The 20,779-nt window shown below is 44.0% G+C and overlaps 1 protein-coding gene across 3 annotated transcripts; it reads left to right on the forward strand.

Moving 5' to 3' along the window:
- The first annotated feature begins 18 nt into the window (after positions 1-18).
- map2k7 (mitogen-activated protein kinase kinase 7) lies at positions 19-20,583 on the forward strand. 3 transcript variants are annotated; one of them, XM_056409178.1, is made up of 14 exons: positions 19-390; positions 2,154-2,201; positions 5,648-5,792; positions 6,297-6,363; positions 7,537-7,650; positions 8,594-8,713; positions 8,887-8,994; positions 9,080-9,259; positions 9,354-9,434; positions 9,978-10,120; positions 10,474-10,519; positions 10,643-10,778; positions 19,833-19,890; positions 20,468-20,583. In XM_056409178.1, exons 1-14 carry the CDS (start codon positions 267-269, stop codon positions 20,490-20,492), a joined length of 1,395 nt encoding a protein of 464 aa, XP_056265153.1. In that variant the 5' UTR covers positions 19-266; the 3' UTR covers positions 20,493-20,583. The 3 variants fall into 3 exon arrangements, with proteins under 3 accessions (XP_056265153.1, XP_056265154.1, XP_056265155.1); XM_056409179.1 differs by lacking the exon at positions 2,154-2,201 and having other exon boundaries at positions 21-390; XM_056409180.1 differs by lacking the exons at positions 2,154-2,201; positions 19,833-19,890; positions 20,468-20,583 and having other exon boundaries at positions 25-390; positions 10,643-12,829.
- The last annotated feature ends 196 nt before the right edge of the window (positions 20,584-20,779 follow it).

Consider the following 20,779-nt stretch of genomic DNA (forward strand, 5'->3'; position numbering starts at 1 on the left):
TGAAAGCTCCAGAACGAGAAAGTAGACCTTGAGTATTTAGTCCACAACTAAAGCTGAATCTGCCTGGACTTGTGAAATGATCATCCTCAGACCCCGGCTTAATAATACCCCTCCTGAATGTCCTCGTGATGAATTGTTGAGTTCTGACTGTTTGTGTTTCGTGCGGTCACGTGACTCCAGCCTCAGAGCGCGAGCCGCTGGTCCACCCTGCCACAGAGGGGAGTCGAGAGCTCGGCTGTGAGCTACATGGTGCTCAGTTTTTCAAGATGTCGTCGCTGGAGCAGAGGCTGTCGCGGATCGAGGAGAAACTGAAGCAGGAAAATGAAGAATCTCGCCGGAGAATCGACCTCAACATCGACATGAGCCCGCAGCGATCACGCCCGAGGCCCAGTGAGTGTCCACCGGGGGTTACCGGGGAGTCGGTAACGGGCACAATAGCGGGGGAAAGCTCGGAGGGGCGGAGGGGCTCCTAGCTCCGACGTGCTAACCGTCTCTAGCTAACTACATAAACAAACACGGACTCCGCTCGCTCGCTCCGTTTCACCATCACATTACTGACCGAACGAGCGGTGTCCTCTCCAGAGGGAGTAAAGCAAGACGGACCCACTACAAATGGCGTGCTGTCATGAGGTGTCTCGCGGGCAGTCGCGTCCCGAAACCTGCTCCGTGTCTCTGTCCTGTCAAACGAGCTAACGAACTAGCAGCCGGAGTGATAGTCGGCTTCAGGCCCCGCGGTCCGTCTGCGCGTGAACCCCCTCGGAGGGACGTTCGTGCTCAGCTCAGCTGCAATTTCACCTCACTAATGAGCCGCTGGTCTGCGCGTGACTCCTGCGGCAAAGTCACCCCACACCCCCGCTGCCAGCTTTGACCCTTGAGAAAACAGCCGCTGGCTCGTGGGAGCTGTTGGATCCGGCTAACGCTCAGCACACGTTAACCAACGCGTCGGTTACGTTGCTGCATGAACGACCACGTCCCGATATCTGGTGGTTCGAGTCCAGCCGGCTGCTCACTTATTGTCGCGAAGCCCCTCGCGGGGTCCAGTCGCTGTGGAGTGAGTGTTGTGAAACGCCGGTGTGACACTGGGCCCTTGAGCCGCCTGGAGGAGAATCGTCTCCCCAGGCTGACAAATCCAGCTCGGGGGTCTGCAGCCTCGCTGCGAGACCGAGAGCTCGTTCTCATCTTCCCGGTGCGGCACGAGGACAGCCCTCTTCTCTCACCGGCCGTTCAGGGATCACTCTTTCCTGCAGGGCCGTTCACCACAAAACAGCTTATTTCCCTTTTCTGTTCAGGAACAAATAAAGAGAATAAAAGGAATAGCTGGTGCTATTCTATAATCCATCCATGCATGCATTTCCATCCGCTTATTCCGGGGTCGGGTCGTGGGGGCAGCAGACCCAGCCGGCTGACCCAGACTTCCCTCTCACCCGCAACAGCTCATCTGGGGGATCCCGAGGCGTTCACAGGCCAACCGGGAGATATAATCCCTCCAGTGTGTCCTGGGTCTTACCCAGGGTCTCCTCCCATTATTCTTTAATGTCCTAAATAATCTTGGGAGTAGCCCTCCTCTATTCATCACAGTGAACATGGCCACTGCGGTTTATTTTTGAACTGATGTGCGCCGCAGGGCTGCTCCAAATACTTATTAGGGCGCCAAATGTGCATTAATCTGAAGTTGTGAACTAAAGCTTCAACACAAAAAATAGCTACCTCTGTTTTGAGTAACGTTCACCAAACGCTCTAGTGCACCGCAGCTTAAGGAAATAACTGATCCTCCTTTTCTTAATTACAACACTATTTGTGTGACCTGCTTTTAAGGATTTAGTAGGAACCACTGGTTGCTGGTCAAAGCAACCAGTGGTCAGAAAGTATTTGAAAGACGCACTAGCGCTTTGTTGATTTTGGTCTTTTCAAAGGATTTATTGACGATGAGAAAAAGATGGAATGGAGATGGCACTTATCCTCTAATGTACACTACTTATATGTTACTGTTTTATTTCTGTGTGAAGAGAACAAGGGACTTATAAAGAAGAAAGTGGTGGTTTGTTTCTTCCCTATTTGTTATATGGTGGTGTGTGTGTGTGTGTGTGTGGTCCTCTCAGTAGAACAGTGCAGTAATATGCGTCTGTGTGTGTATATTCTTTCCCTCCGTCTAGTCATCGTGATCCAGCTCAGTCCTGCTCCAGCCCCTTCCCAGCGTGCAGGTATCATTCAATCCATCGCCCTCTGCCACTGCACCTCTTTCTCCCTCCCTCAACCCCCACCCACCTCCCAAAACCTGTCCCCCGTTTCTCCTCTCATCCCCACCTTCCTTTATCTTTGTATTTCTTTCAAAGAAAAATCCCATCAGAGATAAACACAGGCAGTTCCCTACATGTTCACGAGTTAGGTTTCCTTCCTTTGCTCACATATGTCTTTTTAACACTTTTATGCACGTTTCTTACATTCAGTTTAATTTGATACTATTAAAAAAAAAAGGTGTATTAACCACAATGTTGAACATGCCAGCGTAAACACTTGCACACACACATACTTTGTTTCTTATTCCTAATCTCACACCATTATCCGATATGTTTATTCCCGAGTAAGAACCCCCACTGACGGGTAGAAGTTAAACCCACGTCTGTCAAACCAGGCTTGATATTTAAGCCCATCTGTTATGTCGATCCTCCCCTCAAGTCACATCCTCTCTCCATCTTTCCATTCTGACTCCTCTCTCTCTCTTGTCAGTGTGTGTGTCGGTGCCAGTGGCATGGCAGTGTTGGTGTGCGTTGATGTTCACTGTGTGTGTGTCAGATGATTAACCTTCGTTTTGCTGGAGGTACAGAGTCATGGTGCATGCACGCTTTTACTGCACGACATAATGTTTTGGGTTGTGTTTTGTTGGACACGGCCTCTAATAATACAGCATCCCACTGGCCCGTCTGCAGGAGTGCTTTGAACACTCCGGACACTCTTTCTCCCTCCCTTTCGTTTGTGTGGCGACTGAGGACTTCCTGTTGGAGTCAGACAGACCGAATGTCCGACTTCCAGCTTAGTCTGTGCTGTGCAGTTTTGGCTGAATTTCTCCTCTCTTTCTCTCCGTCTGATGTCGTTTGCCTGTTATTCGTCCTTTGGCATCCCCCCTCCCTTTTTGCAGCAGCTCTGCGTGAGCTGAAGACGGTGCCTGCGAGAATCTGTGTGTTTGTGTGTCTCCCCGTCTCTCAGTCTGTCCTCACGTCCGTCGTCCATCTACAGCCAGCTGAACTATGGAGATGTGGCCTTTGCCAAAGACTGCCTGAGTCGTTCTTCCTCTCCACACTAACCCCTCCTCCTCTTCACTAACTGAATCTCCTCTTGCAGGATAATCCATCCACAGGTGACTCAGAAGAGCTGCCAGCCTTCTGCAAAACAAAAACTCTAATAATGTTAATGACAACAAAGATAACGGCCTCAACGTGTTTTGCAAACTGGTTCCGAACATTTAAAAGATTTATTTATTTTTTTATCCAGTGAAATTGTTAATAACTAGGTATACCTCTCCAGGGTTTTTCCTGGGTCAAAATGGGTCTTCGGTGCTCCCAAAAAAAAGAGTTGTCTCTCTATCCATTCGCACACCTCACACCTCACAGTTGCGTATTGATCAGACAACAAGACATGCTTATCAACTCGATTACTATTGATCAAAACAGAACGAGGGTTCGGCTGTAGCCTACTTGAAACATAGTATTGAGAACTAGAGATGCACCGATTAGGTTTTTTGGTGCCGATCACTGAAATCAGTACCTGCCGATCCGATAATACCGATCACGGTGTCGATTGAAGCATTCTATTTATTGTGTAGCATTATTGCCTAGGACTATGAGGAAATACATATATAAAGCACCTCAAACATTCAAGAAATTACAGATTTCTTTAAACATTTAGTACTTTTACTTTGAAAAATGTCCTAATTGATACATTAAAATTGATTGATTGCCAGTGATGGGGATTTCAGATATGTATGGAACACATCTGCATTATTCATTTCCTGGAACTCTTGGGGAAATACATTTACAGGACTTTTTTTAACATACAAAAGTCTGACTTATTTTTATAAACTCTTCCTTGGTACAGTAAAAATGTTTTAATGTTAGCATAATTTAAGCTAAATCTCAGAAACGATCTATAAAGATACAAAATCAGTTCATTGTTTACTTTTATATGTGAGTGTATGATTTGTCGACATCTTATTTTGAAAAACGGATGTTTTTTCAAGTGGTTCTTTCCGCTAACTTTGCAAAACCGGATGTTGTGTCACATAAATCCTTCCGCTAACTTTATCAAAACCCTCGCGCGCTCCCGATCGAATGCGTTTACCGTGAGCATCAGTCTATAGGGGCAGACATGTGAGAGTCGGCTGAGTTGACCCAGTGATTCAACTCGGGGGACGGGGACGCCGCTCGGTGCGTGAGGATCCCCTCGTGGACCTCTGACCTCTGCGGCCCTCGCCGGGCGCATCGTCTCCGTTGCGGTTCGCTGCGATTGAAACATCTCCGTTAGTTCTCGCTGATGTTACGTCATCTGATCGGCCAAGTTTGATCGGCCGTTTTGAGAACGCCGATCAAAACCGATAATGGGAATATCGGCCGATATGGTTTGGCGCCGATCAGATCGGTGCATCCCTAAAAAATACTATTGAGAACATATTCGCTGACATGCACGTGATGAACACAGTTTTTTTTTTTCCATCGCAGACTTTTTTTTGCCTTAGGCGCTCGGGATTTGTCATAGGCGTTCGGGAAAACGGCTTAGGCGCGCGCCCAAATTTTCTCTATGCAGGAAAAACCCTGCTCTCACATTTATCATTCTTAATGTGAGCATTTTCGTTGCGCGGCAGGTCGGTGCTAATGCCACTTTAGATTGTCGACCTGAAATTGTTCTCCATTTGAGAACGAGCCGGGGCTTGCTTGCACGTACACCCGGTTATTTCAAGGTCAGCTGAGTTTCAACATGTCCCTGAGTGCATGATGTCGACTTCTGGGTCGAGGCGCACGCTGCGACAGTCGGTTGAGAACGAGACTTACGACCGTCAGTGTTGTCCAGGGTCCTGAAGCCATCGTGGGATATCAAATAGGCTGAGTGGCTCTGTGTGGATAATGTTGGCTTCAATGTCAAACATTTGTACAACTTGGATTTTATTTTCATTGTTGCGGCCGTCGGTTCCCTCGGTTCTGATAACATTGTACTCGCCAAAATAAATCTCTAGCATTTGGAACCACGAAGAAGGAAATACAAGAAGTAAAAATATGATATAGTTAAAAGAACAAAGAAATACCCAGTTTAGCCATATGGTAATGGCTAAATGAATACCCAACCAGATAACATGTCCCAGATTGGCTCGCATTCTTTTCCCCATGAGACGTGTGAAGATTTCGGAAAGGAAATGCTCAGTCACAGAGCACATTGAGATGTGTTCAACACATGTAATGAAGCATAAATAATAACACATGATCCCCGTTTGATGCTTTAAACAGCTTTAAACCACTAAAGCGGTGGAGTCAGTGAATGCGTCGTCTTGCGAAACCCAGTCGTCTTACACCACGTGGCATGCTGGCCTCGGGCGAGAAACACACTGTGCCGTTCATTCTCCTCTCTGTTTCTAATGTGTCATGTCCCCCCCTCCCACCAGCCCTCCAGCTGCCACTGGCCAACGATGGAGGCGGCCGAACATCATCTACAGAGAGCTCGCCTCAGCACCAGCCGCACCCCAGCCGCCCGCGACACATGCTCACCCTGGCCACGCCTCCATACGGCCTGCAGAAGAGCTTAGAGAAGTATGTGGACCCGTCCTGATGTTCATCTGAGCATCAGCACTGAGGAGCTGTGTTCACGGTCAATTGTTATTGTGTTTCTGTGGCAGATGTAAACACCTCTTTTTGTTAAAAACAGGTATAAAGGATATAATGAAATGACTTACTGTTGTTGTGGGATAGTGAACAAATACATTATCCAAAGAATATTCAATTGATTTTTTTATTTAGAATTAATAAATTGTATTATTGTTTAAGTACATGGAATTAATATAATTAGTATTGTGACTCAATGAAACTCAGACCAGTGAAACGCAATCATGTGGTTTAAATTTTTTTTTTAATAAATCAAGTATGAATGTAAACATGGGGAGACAAAACAGTCACAGGGATCTTACATATATATATATATTTATTTATTTAGTATATATATATTTATTATATATACATATATTTTCACACTGAAACATACTTTGCATATCGTTTACGCTCCCTCACATTGTGTGTGTGTGTGTTTCGTGTCCACAGTGCAGAGATCGACCAGAAACTTCAGGAGATCATGAAACAGACAGGTTATCTGAAGATCGACGGTCAGGTGAGATGTGACACGTAACAACACATGTCAAGTTGCTCTCGTCTGGAAATGCGAGTGCCCTCCATGTGATGCATTACATGAGAGGTCACGGGTGTAGGGATATTTGATATTTGCCAAAGTCTTATGAATCGTATTCCTCTGTGCCGTGTATCTCTGTTGTGCAAAATCTATTAAAGACACCCACATGTGCACAGGGTGACGTGTTCCTTCAAGACCTCCAACATAGGCACTGTAGTTTATTTTGAATCAGTCCCACATACTCCGTCCTGCTGCTGTAAATACTCCCAACAGAGTTAAGTGTGTATTAATCCACAGCTGAAAATAGTCCCCAACAAATATACGTGCAACACCTGTTTGCGAGAAAATACAGTGCCTTGTCGGAAACTGCTGTTATATTTGTGAGTTGTGTTAAAAGATTCATATTTTCATCAAGGGCCGATGGATGAGGGGAAAGGAAACTATCTTTTAAACAGTTGTTTGTTCTCCTCAGTATTAAGAAATAATCTTTTTCACTATGATTAACAAGCAGCCAGTCTGTATTGTTAAAGTATCTCATGGTTAAAACCCCTTCAAAGCAAAACTTCCACCCCCCTGAAGGGTCTCTGAGGAGAGCAAAGGACAACAACACTATTCTCTCTTTGAGAATAAACGGCATATTATAAACAGATGTGTGTTGTTTTCATCTACCAATAATAAATAGTTCTTGACTGTGGGTTGAACCATTTAGTTTTTTCTCCCTCCAGCCTTCAGGCCCAGTACCACAATCGGTGCCAGTCAGGGTTTGAAGATGCTGAAGAAAATGGCTTGACTCATCATCGCTGATTGTTTTTATTAGCCCAGCGGGGTCTCTGCATCGAGCACTCGATGAGACGCCACTCGCAGCATCTGTCGTGCAATGATTTAATTTGAACAAAGCAGGGCGGAAAGGGTTGGGGGGGGGTTGGGGGGGCGATGCATCGTATGGCCAATGAGGGAGCAGCTTAATTACTCATCAAAACATGTGTTATTGATTGAGGGGGGTACTGTTGCATCACGAAGCAGAACATCCAAACTAGCCTCTCATCTATTTTTTTTTAAGCCCCAGTGTTTGTTTGCATAGAAACGACAAAAACAAAATGATCTTCATCATGATCCAAAGTCTCGCTCTGTCGTCTGCGTCTTGTCCGTCCGAAGCGGTATCCAGCGGAGGTGACGGACCTGATCAGCGAGGGGGAGATCGGCAGCGGAACCTGTGGGCAGGTCTTCAAAGTGCGATTCAAGAAGACCGGCCACATCATCGCTGTCAAAGTAGGAACTTGATGCATTAGTCAGCACATCCTTCGCTCTAACATGCCTACTGATAGGCCCACGAACATTTGATACGTTCATGACAAGCAAAGAGAACAAATGCACAGCTTAGGTTTAGATTTAATGGGCCATGTCATAAGTTTATTATTCACAGGATCCACATGGGGCAACATCTAGACATTGTTGGGACAGTTGGTTTGATACAGGTCACAAGCGGTACATAAGCCAGAGATAAGACGGCCCTAAACAATGATGAAACCTTAGTACCGAAATAATAACTTTTAGTTTGAAGCTGGGGCTGGTTACAGCGTCCAATCAGCGGAGGCTCTGTTCAGAACCGTGTCTTTCACAACATGTGCTTTGCTTCTGGTTTGGGAAGACATATTTAAATTAATTGACACCATCTTAGCATTCCTTGTAAGCTGCTATAGTGTTGGTGAGGAGTGTATTTAAGTTATTTGTGGATCATTTTGAGTGCCATAACTCTTCTTAAGATGAGCATTGTGGAACTATTGTCGTAAATTCTGTAAAATCAATTATATGTAGGAACACAGTGTATTATGTGTACTGTCTTGTCTTGAGGCTTATTTTCATAATGCAGCAAAGAATTTCCCCACAAAGACTTCAGTCAACAAGATCTATCTATAAATATATATCACTAGAAATAGATCTCTCTCTATGTGTGTATATATATATATATATATATACACACACACAGAAGCTCAACGCTAACCCTGGCTTAGCGCTCTGATTTCCTGTTCTCTAATTGTGACTAATTTATCAACACAGTGGCAGTAATAAGCCCACATAACGACCCTCCTATTTAAGAGATGACTTAATTGTAGCCGTTGGAGCTGTTTAACAACTAGGATGGTCCATCAGCTCACCAGAGGAGTCTTTGTTTTGTGATTTTCTAATGGCTTGTTTCTCTGTGTGTCACCAGCAAATGCGCCGCACAGGAAACAAGGATGAGAACAAGAGGATCCTGATGGACCTGGACGTGGTGCTGAAGAGTCATGACTGCCCGTACATCATCCAGTGCTACGGCGCCATAGTTACCAGCGTGGGTGTCCCCAAAATACATACACAGGCACTCTTTAAACAAACTGCAGCCTCTGGTTTAGTATTGCGCAATGCAGTGGGACTGCCTTTACTCTTACATGTCAGTAAACGCCACTGTGAGGCCTCCTGAACTGCTAAAAGATGGATGTGTATGTGTGTTGTATACGTGTGCAGACGGATGTATTCATCGCCATGGAGCTGATGGGAACCTGTGCTGAGAAGCTGAAGAAGAGAATCCAGGGCCCTATCCCAGAGCGAATCCTTGGAAAGATGACAGTGGCGGTTAGTGGCAGAAACACAAAAATGTGACACTGCTCACTGAACTTCTGTTCTCGTATTCTTACCGTGAGTTGTGTTTCCGCTCCAGATAGTGACGGCGTTGCTGTACCTGAAAGAGAAACACGGCGTCATCCACCGGGACGTCAAACCCTCCAACATCCTCCTGGACGCGAAGGGTCAGATCAAACTGTGCGACTTCGGCATCAGCGGACGCCTCGTCGACTCCAAGGCCAAGACCCGCAGCGCCGGCTGTGCTGCCTACATGGCGGTGAGTGGAAAGCATTCAAAAATGTGAACAGAAAAATGCTAAATAGACACTTGATCACTGTAACCAAGTGTTCCCTGGTCTCGTGTCCTTGCAGCCTGAGAGAATAGACCCGCCAGATCCCACCAAACCTGACTATGACATCCGGGCAGACGTGTGGAGCCTCGGCATCTCTCTGGTAAAACATTTTATGACTATGAAAGAATTGTACTTGCATGTGTCCATTTCCATGAATGTCAATATCACGGGAATATTTGCGCCGTAAGATGCAGAGGGAGCCGCTGAACAGTTGGTGTGTGTGATATTAGGTTGTAGTCTGACACGCACAGTGTAAATAGAGTCTGCTCTGAGGCACTGACCTCAGACCAGCGTTCACAATGACAAAGCATTATTTTTGAGGCTAGGGGGATGTGTCTCCTCATTTGAATTTGCAGTCGTAACATCATCCATTTACTTAAAAGCAGTGAACAGAGACATGAGTGGTATTCTGATGACTCACAGCAGACCTGAGATCAGCAGCCTCTTTGTTTGAGAAGAAAAATAACAGAACATGCACTGAACACAAATGGATGATTATGTAAATACTAATTATCTGTTATACTATTGCTCTGTATAGAATACATCCATGGGCCGTCCAGGGAGATGCGTGGCCCTATGCACTGTTCATTATCGCCTTTGTTGTCGCTGACGGTGGATGTTATTGGCTCCATGTGTCCTCCAGGTGGAGCTGGCCACGGGACAGTTTCCCTACAAGAACTGCAAGACAGACTTTGAGGTTCTGACCAAAGTTCTGCAGGAAGATCCTCCTCTGCTGCCCCTCGGCATGGGCTTCTCCCTCGACTTCCAGTCCTTCGTCAAAGACTGGTGAGTACGAATCTCCAGTCGGAGCTCCTCAGGTCATCAGGTGGGGGTATTCTGACTCCATATAGAAAAAGATCCCGGCGCTGTGCGCTACTTTGGACCTCTTCTCTGGAACAAACTGCCTGATGACCTGAGATCTGTCAAAACTGTTTCCACATTCCAGAGCAAACAGAGTTTTCTGGCTCCTCCTTTGCTGCTATATGCGTGTGCATGTTCGTAAAGGCATTTTGGATGGTGGGTGTCTTTTTAAATATGATGTATTCTAGTCTTGTGTTGCTGTCTGCACTTATCCCTGTCAAGAAATATTTTATGAACAAAGTTGCCGTGACTTCAAATGTATCGTTTAATGTTCACAGTCTCACAAAGGATCACAGAAAAAGGCCCAAATACCACCAGCTGCTGGTAAGAAACCCGTCACACTGAGCAACAAGCGTTCCGATGAGATTCGCCAGAATTACCCGAAGGTGAAATGTAACCAAACTGTCTCTCTCCCTCTGCATCTCCGTGTCTGTCTCCCTCACTCAGGAGCATAATTTCATCCGGCGGTACGAGGTGCTGGACGTGGACGTGGCCGGTTGGTTCCAGGCGGTGATGGATCGCACCGAGTCGCCTCGCAGCAGCCAGTGTTACAGCCACCAGCACCAGCTCCACTCGCTCTCCAGTAGGTAGCCCAGCCCAGCCCATGGCGAGCTTAGCCAGACGCTAGACTTCGCCAAGCCCAGAGTCGGTCTGTCCTCGTCTAGACTAGCGTCGGCAGCGAAGCCGGGACCTCGCCCCCGGCTGTCCATCTGTCCACGGACAGTCCTGAAGAGCCCACAGAGGAGAGGACTGATGGATGGATGACGCTGGCGGTTCTGTTAATCAGTGTGTTGGATCTGGACAGACAGACAAGGGGGGAGGGATGGAGGGGGAGAGAATAAGGTGCACACTGTAGTTAGCTTCATGCGTTTACACATGTTTCACGTCTCGTATCTCGTATGCGTTTCCACATTTCCTTCAGCCATCACTCGTTTGTCACCCACATTTCTGTCTCGAGCGTTGATCCGAGCCGGGGGATCAGTCAACAGAGTAGTCACTACACACTGGAACAAAGCATCGGCTACTATAGCGAACACGAATATCTGTCTTGTACATAAACGTTGAGGAGGACACAACCGTGTCCAGTACAATTCTGCCTCTTCAGGTGTTTCTACTATGACACATTCTCAGGCTGAATCTGCGTGCGTGTGCACACATGTGTGTATGGATAAATGTCAACACACAATAAGTGAGCTTATCTTTCCGAGCCGTTTATTCACTTTCACACTACACCCGTTAACACACACACACACACACCGTTATGTATTAATCTATTGGCTGTGCTTCATTTTTAACATGCAAAGGCAACTCATTAACTTTGAAATTAAATATGTAAGCAGCTGCACAATTGGAAAAAAACGGATGAAAAAAACGTTTTAAAAAATTAGTGTTCTCGCTTTGTAGAAAAGGAGCCGTTTACGGTTTTGTTTTTGTGTGTTCATACTAAAAGAGCTCGAGGGATTCTAAGAAGGGAAAAAAGATGCGTTAGAAAGGAGGAGAAGAAGATGAAGAAGAAGGGAGTTGTCATTTGGAAGTTCGAGGAGCCGTGTGAGAAAAGCGCGGTAGAGGCCGCAGCTAAAAATGGGAGCAGAGTGTTTGTTTTTCCTTGTAGCAGAGAATGGGAGCTTATCTTGTACAAAGAATAGACATGGAGTAGAGCTTACTGCCTGTGGAGCTTTTATTTCTATATTTGTCTAGAGATGTAGGCCTGCCTCAGACAACAAGAAACAGTCCTAAAGCCAGGTTGGTGTTTTCAGAACCTAGAGCGGGGGTCTCAAACTACGACGTCAGATCAAACACATGTTTTGAATTGACTTTCAAATCTGTCTGTTGTGTGTGTACCCTTTATAGTCTATTCGGCTTATTGTAAAGTAATTATTTACCTTTTCCAGGGCTGCAAGTTACAATCTCAATACCCTCCCCCAATCGTTAATCATCTCCTAGATATCTTTGTAATTAATCATTCAGTTGGAAACATTTTCAAGAGTCCAAGTGTTAATGTCTTTTGTAAAAAAAACTGCTGTCTTTTTAAGACAAAGAAAAGCAGAAAATCTTCAATCTTCTAAAATCAATGAATCTTTTCCCAATATTGCCTCGAATTCTAACCCTTTTAGTTTTAATCATGAAATCGTAAACTACCTACCACGAACTAAGACCAGCAGCGCGGTCATGTTAACGCAAATGTCTCTTTCAGAACCTGAAAAGAAAAGTTGACTCGGATCACAGACGGTTTCAACGGTTTATTTGTTCTTCTTTTGTTGTTAAGTGTGACAGTTTGCCCTGTGAGCGCGAAGGAGCATTAGCGTTGTGCAAAGAACTAGGAGAAAACAACCTGACCAGTGGTCATGTGACTTTTGAGACCCCTGAACTAGAGGATCATTAAAATACAAAACGAGTGCGTCCTGCTGCAATAACTGGGCACACGAAGCCGGCAATGTGTTTTGAAGTTGCGACGTGTCTCTGGAGACGGAGCAGCGTCCCGGTGCCTCCCCTCTTCACGGGCCTCAGCCAAAGCTGCTAGATGCGCAGACTCGAACCTCCCACGGCCGTCACACACCAAACCAAATCACTGCTAGACACGCAGGGAACTGAGAAAAGGCAACGGCGGAGAGAGGGAAGCCGTCGTCAAGAGAGCGAGAGATTCAGGAAGGTTGTCGAGATGGCAGAAAAGGATGAGTGGAAACGTGGAGAGAGAGTGAGAGAGAGGCGGATAGGAAGACAGGGAGGATAAAGAAAGTGGGATTGAAAGTTAAGGAAAAGTCTGGGACAAACATGAGTTTAAAGTCAGGACGCGAGTGAGTGAGCAAGGAAAGAGGAAACGGGGAAGGCAGCCCGAGTTTCACAGGACCGTGAAGCACAAGCGCCGCGGCCAGCTGGATATTTGTAAAAAGCTTTCGTGGTGTTGCACCAACCTACCAATTATGAGTTTAGCGAGTGAGCTAGCGCGTTGTCTTTATGTTTACTGTTTCTGTTTGAACAATGTTATTTCTTTACATTGCAACTGCTGCTACTTTGTATTGCTTTAGACGCTGCTGTCACTTTGTTTTCCCCCAAAGGACAAATACTTTCTAATTCTTTTTCTTCTTTTTTTCCCCTTCAAAGCCAAATAAGTGAAATAATGCAATGTCGACAAATGTTACCAAATACAGAGCAAGTCTAAAGAGAGCAAAAGCAAGTGAGAGATGGATTAGAAGAGAGAGAGGGGGGGGGGGGAGTGTAGGGCTGCAACTAATGATTATTTTGATAATCGATTAAGCGGTTGATTATTTTATCGATTAATCGGATAAAAAAACAAAAAAACTTTAATTTTCAACCCTTTATTCAAAACAGGGTTCGTACGGTCATGGAAAACCTGGAAAAGTCATGGAATTTTTAAATGGCTATTAGCAGGCCTAGAAAAGTAATTGAAAGAAATAAAATCCCAAAATATTTGGAAAAGTAATGCAAATTTGTTTTATTCAAATTTTAATTTACACGGTATATATACGGTATGCTTTGGAATTCTCATTGTTATTTTAAACACTACATCTTCTCACATTGTAACGTACAGACAGAGTTTTCACAAAATGTTTAATCATGGAAATTTGGTTTAAAGTCATGGAAAGGTCCTGGAGATCCACTGGTCACCATGGTGATGAACCGTCACAAACAGACTCACAGCTTTCCTCTCCTGAGCAGTGGTCCCCATGTGGCCCCGCCCCCCTGAACAATACCAGAGACGCGTTCCGATTTATTATTTTTTCACCTGGCCCGCTGCCGTTGAGATTGCAGTGAGACGCGGAAAAAATGTGAAGTGGTGCTCTTCGCAATAAAACATCTTTGATGGGACGTGTCGCGTCTCGGCCAATCAGCGTTCAGATGTCGACAGCGTTTGGGAAGTTAGGTTAGCTTGAATGTTAGTCTGCTATATCTGCTGCTGTCACGCTGCACGGTGTAGCGATACTAACAAAGTACCCGTACGATAAAAACGATGTGATTTAGCATATTTTAGTATCGATACTTCATTAAAAAGAGCGATCAGAGCGCACGCGCTGCTCCGCCGCTAAATGTTGTCTGCACGCGCAGCTCACAGCGTGGCGTGGCTTATCTCCGTTGCCTTTCTCCGTGGAAAAATATTTTCCGCTATCCGCGACGGAATAAATAACCACGTTTTCTACGTTATCCTCTTGTGGAAATGCCACACACGTCGTGACATGTAGCGCCCTGGTGTCTGGGGTCATAACGTCACCCGTAGGCGCACTTAGCTCCGTGAATGTCTCCGACTACGTGAATGACTTCCGCATCCAGCGCCACGTGAGCAGCAGCAGCCAATTAGATTCATCAACAGAGGAGCAGCTCAGCGCTGATTGGCTCTCACAACGCAGCGTTCCGTCTCTCACTCCGCTCTTGTTTCTCCTGCGCCGCTCTGCGCTCAATTCAACTTTGTTTATACTCCGTGACTTATTGAGCGCCGTAATAATCGCGCGACACAACGAATCGATAATGAAATTCGTTGCCAACTATTTTAATAATCGATTTTATCGATTCGTTGTTGCAGCCCTAAGTACAAGTACTAACTAACAAACTATAACCACGTCGCACCTCGTATGGAGCTCTACATACTGGAAGTAGTTCATCGTTTATATATCCTGACATCACACTGAACGCTACAGTGTCGATATGATTGGAGGGGAGTCTGTCTGTCCAGATGCTTTTTGTCTCAACCCTCCTTCACGCCGTCCATCCATCCGTCCGTCTGTCCACTGGTCGCCTGCAAGCTTGACAACCTGGACAGTCAACACCAAAGGTGTCCACAATTCAACAGAAATATGAAAGAGTGTTGTTGTTATTGTTGTGACTATTGTTATTGACCTTTTATTGTTGATTACTCTCAGCTACGATATATATGAAATCTGTCTATAGATAGTGGGTGGGGCGGGCGCTGCTCTGTGGCAGTGCCGTGTGTGTCATTACTGTACAATGGGAGAACACGGGAGGGGGAGGGGCCAAGCACGACAACCAGCTGGCTCATCCCTCCACTCCAGTGAATCTGCTCATTAGGGGCCTGTATCAGGAAGTAAATCCACCTCCGGCCGGCTGTCTGTGGCCCTCGCTGGGAACACGAGCGCCATGGGGTCACACAGCTGCTCATCAGCTGACTCCCTTTCCCAATCGAGTCCAAAGATGGCTTTCTTCTCGATACAGGCCCCTGAGCAGGCGTGGCTCCGTGAGCTCACTCTCACTACAGCGCTCCCCGTTCAGTCTCGGTACGCGTGTCTCGGGCTCACTTGTTTTTGAGTGTGTCGTAAAACTCATCTGTAAGTAAACCAAATATCATCTTCACTATGCAGTTATGCAATCTACGTCAGTTTGCGTCGATGGGGGTTTAAAAAAGTGACTTACAGATAAACCGGAGTCAGTGTTTTCCTGTTTAAGCCCCACCCACTCCCAGAGTGATGACACATCACCGCCTTCAGCTAGTTCAGAGAAGAGAGAGAGATATGTTTTGAATGAGCTGACACATATTTCAGGATTGTATTGGGGTTTGGGGAGCGACGTGGGGGTTTGTAGTTTTGGGGAGATACAGATCAATGCTGTAAAGTATATCAATTGCATGTTATTTGTCACAGTTGAAACTGCCATTGTTTTGTTTTCTGTTTGTTGTTTTCTTCCAAGACAACGGTGGGTCGGGGCAGGGATGCACAAAACTTTATCCTTATTTATAATTTTTAAACATATATATAGTTTGTTTGTTTTTGAATTATTGTTTACTTAGGAAAAGACACACTTTATTGCCTTTTTTAATGTTCTGTCAACTTTGCTATATATAGATATATATCTATATATAGATATTTTTCTTCCCTTTGGACCCATCACTCGTTGTGGAGGAGGAGCTGTATCAATAATGTGTGTGTGTGTGTGTGTGTGTGTATGTGCCAAAAGTCTTTATTGATGGTGATTATTATAATTAGCTTTTATTTTTGTTCATTGTTTTTTTTATTCTGATTACTGTCTTTATTATTATTGTTAATATTATTCAGGGCAAAGATGACACCAAATTGAACAAACAAATAAATGGGTGATTCCAGACGGCGCTGAGGACTGGACATTGTGGTCCGTCTTTCTGAAGGTTTTCTTTACTGGCGAGGTGGAACAATGGCTTTAGTCACCGTGCCGCTGTCGTGTCTGTCCACCTTCTTTACACCGCCACAAAAAGATAACCTCTGGACTGAAAGTCTAATAGTATTTTTCTATTATTATATGTTTTCCTTCCTTTTTGATCAGATATCTTGATCGATTTATGTTACCCCAGTTTGGGTTCAAAGTTCAAACATTTTGCTGTTATTTAATTTCTATTTTTCTTCTCATCCCTGCCCACTGCTTTTTGATCCTGTTTTTGATTCTATTTCATGAGTATTATTCTTTTGTTTTTTTATTCTTTCCGGTTTGTCTGATGCTGTATTAGGGAGCTGATTGGTCAAATACCACAGTTATTTGTTTTCCTAATGCTGAAACTGTTGTGACTGATGTTGCACTTGTGATGGGTTTTATTTAGTTTTTGTTTTGCGTTGCAGATTTGAGATTGTTGTGCAGAGGGGAGAATATTGAGTGTTTTCCTTATTTCCTTTAAGCCACAGCAGTTATTTTATCAATCATAGATCTGTGACACGGAGCAAGAAAAATGATTTAACAGTGTATTTTTTTCACTGATATTTATTTATTGGTCATTTGTATGTTTGTTTTCGTTTGTTTTTATTATGGTTTCATGTGAATTGCTTTTCGTGGGGGGCAAACAGGACTTGACGCAGAGGAGCAGCCTCTCATTGGAGTTTTACATTGTGTAGAGAAAGCAAAATATTGTATCCAGCCATCACACTAATGTTCAGTCTATATAATAACGGATCGACAGGGCGAAATAGAAACCTACAGCACAGTAAGGTGCACTGTTTCTGTCTTTACTGTGTCTGTCAGACTTGTTTTGCTTACTGTTTACTCTCAGAAGGCCCCAACAAACAAACTGCTCATGGTTCGATGCAGCCACGGCATGATAGTGCTTTGCTAAAACTCACAGTTGTATTGTATGTAACTTGTATGTTTTTTAATCTGAATGCCACAAAGCAGACTAGATGTGTTTGTTTTTTTAGTTGAAGGTATTCCATCTGATGATAACTCCTATGATAGTGGCCTGACTGGCTTGTTATTAACCTGCACGCTCTGTTAGCGAGGTGGGACACGCCTGCTTTGAAACATCATTGAATCTTGTTGCTTGTTTTATTTAATTTTTTTAAAGAAATGCAATCTTGATTGCATGATTTTACTATTTTGCAGGGTGGGGGAAGGATTTGACGTTAGTCTCCGCTGTTGCAGTTCAAAAGCTTCTCGTATGTACGACATCATGGATTTATTGTCTGACGGTTGTATCGATCGACACAGCTCGACTGCCTTTTTTGTTTCCTCTTTTTGTTTTGTGTTTTGGCTGTATTGTACCCCCCTTCCCCCAGCCTCATTTCAAACAGAATAAATGCCATTATATTGTGAATACCTCAGGATTTTTTTGGAGAAAAAAAATGATAAAACCCTTAAAAATCAAATAAATAAAAACTCATAAAAAGTTAACGTGTCATGGTGGCTTTTTCTTCTTTCTTTCCTATCAAGAGGGTTTCATTACGTTTTGAAACGGTAATCACGTGTATAGACATGTAGGAGGATTCTGACTTGTGGATTCACATTACATTAAGTGGTTTACAGGCTGTATAACACTCATTACAAATAAACTGATGTAAACTTGACTTTTTAATATTCTCGATTTCCTGTTTTTGTTTTCCACCAGTCTACGATTAACAAATGTCATTACAGGCGTTTCTAAAACGGTGAACATGCAGCAGACATAATCTCCAAATGTGGATCGCTCTTCAGCTTGTAATGTAAAGCTTCGTCTACTGCAGGGTGCCCTGTTCATTCAGAGACTGATGACTCAAGAGTGCCGTCGCTGTGTCATTTATCACACACACACCAACACAGGCAAAGGAAAATAGTGAGACATCTTCTGTCACTTTCAAATGAAGCCCACGGTATATTAGTGGAGAAGCAGTTGTGATCCATGGACTGGATTTGGACGGGTGTTGTCCCCGTTCCTCTAAAAATAACATTAACTCAAAGTCGGTCCCATCTGCCTTCTAGACGCCAAACACAAGCAGGCCGATGTGCTCAAACACGTCAGAATAAACTCTCATGCAGTCCTCCTCTCACAGTCCTCTGCCTCTCTTCCTGTTACGGCCTCTGCACTTTCCCCGCTCAGTGAAATTCACCACAATTACCAGCCTGACATGACTCAACTCGACTCGACTCTGCTGCTTCTCCTCTAAAAGCTTGCTCAACAACAGATGATACACGTTTGAAGCACTTTTAAAAATGTTGTCTATCTTTTAATGGTATCCACACTTGGTGTTTATTATACAGAAAAGTATTCTTACACGTAGGCCATTATGTGGTGTGTGTGCGTGTGACTGATTCGGTCCTGAGGTGAGCAGCAGGAAGCAGCCTTGCATGTGAGGTGGTGTAAGAAAAGTCTGCCCTGTGGCTGCAGAAATGAACGTACAGGATGAATAAATAGATAGATAGATAGATATATACTTTATTAATCCCCAAGGGGAAATTTGTCGTCACAGTAGCAGCACCAATAAACTAAACACACAAGAATAAAAAATAAAATATAAAAAACAGGGATGAAAGATATAGGAGTATACAAAGTAAAATATAATATAAATAGACACTTGGTTTGAACGGTGTACGTGTTTAAAAACCACAATGCAGCCCGATAAGGCAGAAAGATGTACACTGAATTGCTATTTGCATAATGGAAGCAAAACTCTTCCTCAGTGGTGACTGCTGAATTTAGATAAAGAGCTGAATAAGAAAATGTCAGTAATATTTAAATATTCAGAAACACTTGTACTAACTGTACATAATATAGGAGAGGCAGGAGGCTTTTGTATCTGAAGCAGGATGGACGGAGGCTGAAAAATGAACAGTTAAAGGATCTCGTTCTGCCTCAAAACAATACCTGCAAGCGCTATTGCTTATTTATTTGTGTGTGTGTGTGTGTGTGTGTGTGTCTGTCTCGTTCATGCTGCCACATGCTGCCCCTACATTTCTATCAGTTCGTCTTTGATGTGTGACAGATCTGATAGGGCAGGCGGACTAAGGTTTGGGCTAATGACAGGGTTTGAGAAGAATCTTTACACCAACACTGCAAAAACACAATAGGCCACGCCTCCCTCCACCTCTCTGCTCTTTCTGCAGATCTTACTCCCTCTGTGTCTCCTCGCTGTGACCATATATGGTAGGAAATTAAACCAAAAGCTCATTGGTGGATGGGAGACAAAGTGCAGGTAGATATGACCTCTTGTTTGGGGTGTGTTAAGATTATGACATTTTTTCCTTTTCTTTATTTATGTTATGCAAGTTACGCTTTTTTGATTTTGTTTTTACAAAAAGAAAATACCAGAAGTACAAAGTTGACCTGTGAACTTTACTGTATTTAACTGACATTGGACCCACAACCGTGTCTCTAAAACCATTTAGACATAAATATATACTATATATATACTCTTCCATGTCGGTTTGCCCTCTTAACATTTGTTTCCTCTCTCCACAGCCAGTTTTCTGCTTTGTGTCATATTTCGAGCAGTGCCACACCCCTGCTCCTGTTGCAGGTACAGACAGGGCTCTGCATTCCTACACACTAACACACGAACACACAAACACACTCTCAACGCTTTCTGCCCAGATGCTTTTTACTCTTTTTCAATAAAGTAAACATATAAACACTTAACCCATGTACAGTTAGCGTGGTGATGGCCTGTTCCAATTGTTAGGTGAACTTTTTTTTTTTTGCATTTAAAAAAAGTGTAGTCTAAACTTCAGACCAGGTGTCCAGATATATCAGAGAGAAAAAATAGTATATTTAGAAATATTTGTAAATCCATCTGCATATATATTTATTCAGAATAGTGCTGCGGCTAATTGCTATTGAATACATAAATAAAAGTATCATTAACTGAAAGAAATGTATTTGCACGTCCAAAGAGCCATAATTCAGTCTTCATATTGCTTATTTGATTGTGTGAGTAATTTGTGGTTGATAAATAACCGAAATGATTTACCGATTATCAGAAGTGTAGCTGCTTGATGTAGACTAAAGGATTAGTTGACCACTTGTTTCAGTCGCAATCCTGAATGTATTTCTTTCCTCTGCATATTGTACAATCATTAACCCCGTGCTGCCTTCAGAACATCCAGGACACATCTAACGTGAGAAGAACATTTCCTCGACGATCACCAAGCTGATACAGTTTTTCTATTTAATAAATGTATCCGAATGAATAAATCACAAATGCACAACTTTACCCCATCTTGAGCCGTTTAGTTTGCAAAGCGGCACCCGAGCCAAGAAAACAACGCATCTACTTTTTTGTTTTTTAGATACTTCTCAGCCACAACTCATAACTCCGGGTTTTCGCGTCGAGCTCCTGAACGCATCACAAACGGGCGGAGCGTTTCAATTTACCTGGGAAAACTAAACTGGGCGGATTAAAGGTGCAG

The sequence above is a fragment of the Pseudoliparis swirei genome, chromosome 24 (assembly GCF_029220125.1).
Source record: "Pseudoliparis swirei isolate HS2019 ecotype Mariana Trench chromosome 24, NWPU_hadal_v1, whole genome shotgun sequence".
NCBI lineage: Eukaryota > Metazoa > Chordata > Actinopteri > Perciformes > Liparidae > Pseudoliparis > Pseudoliparis swirei.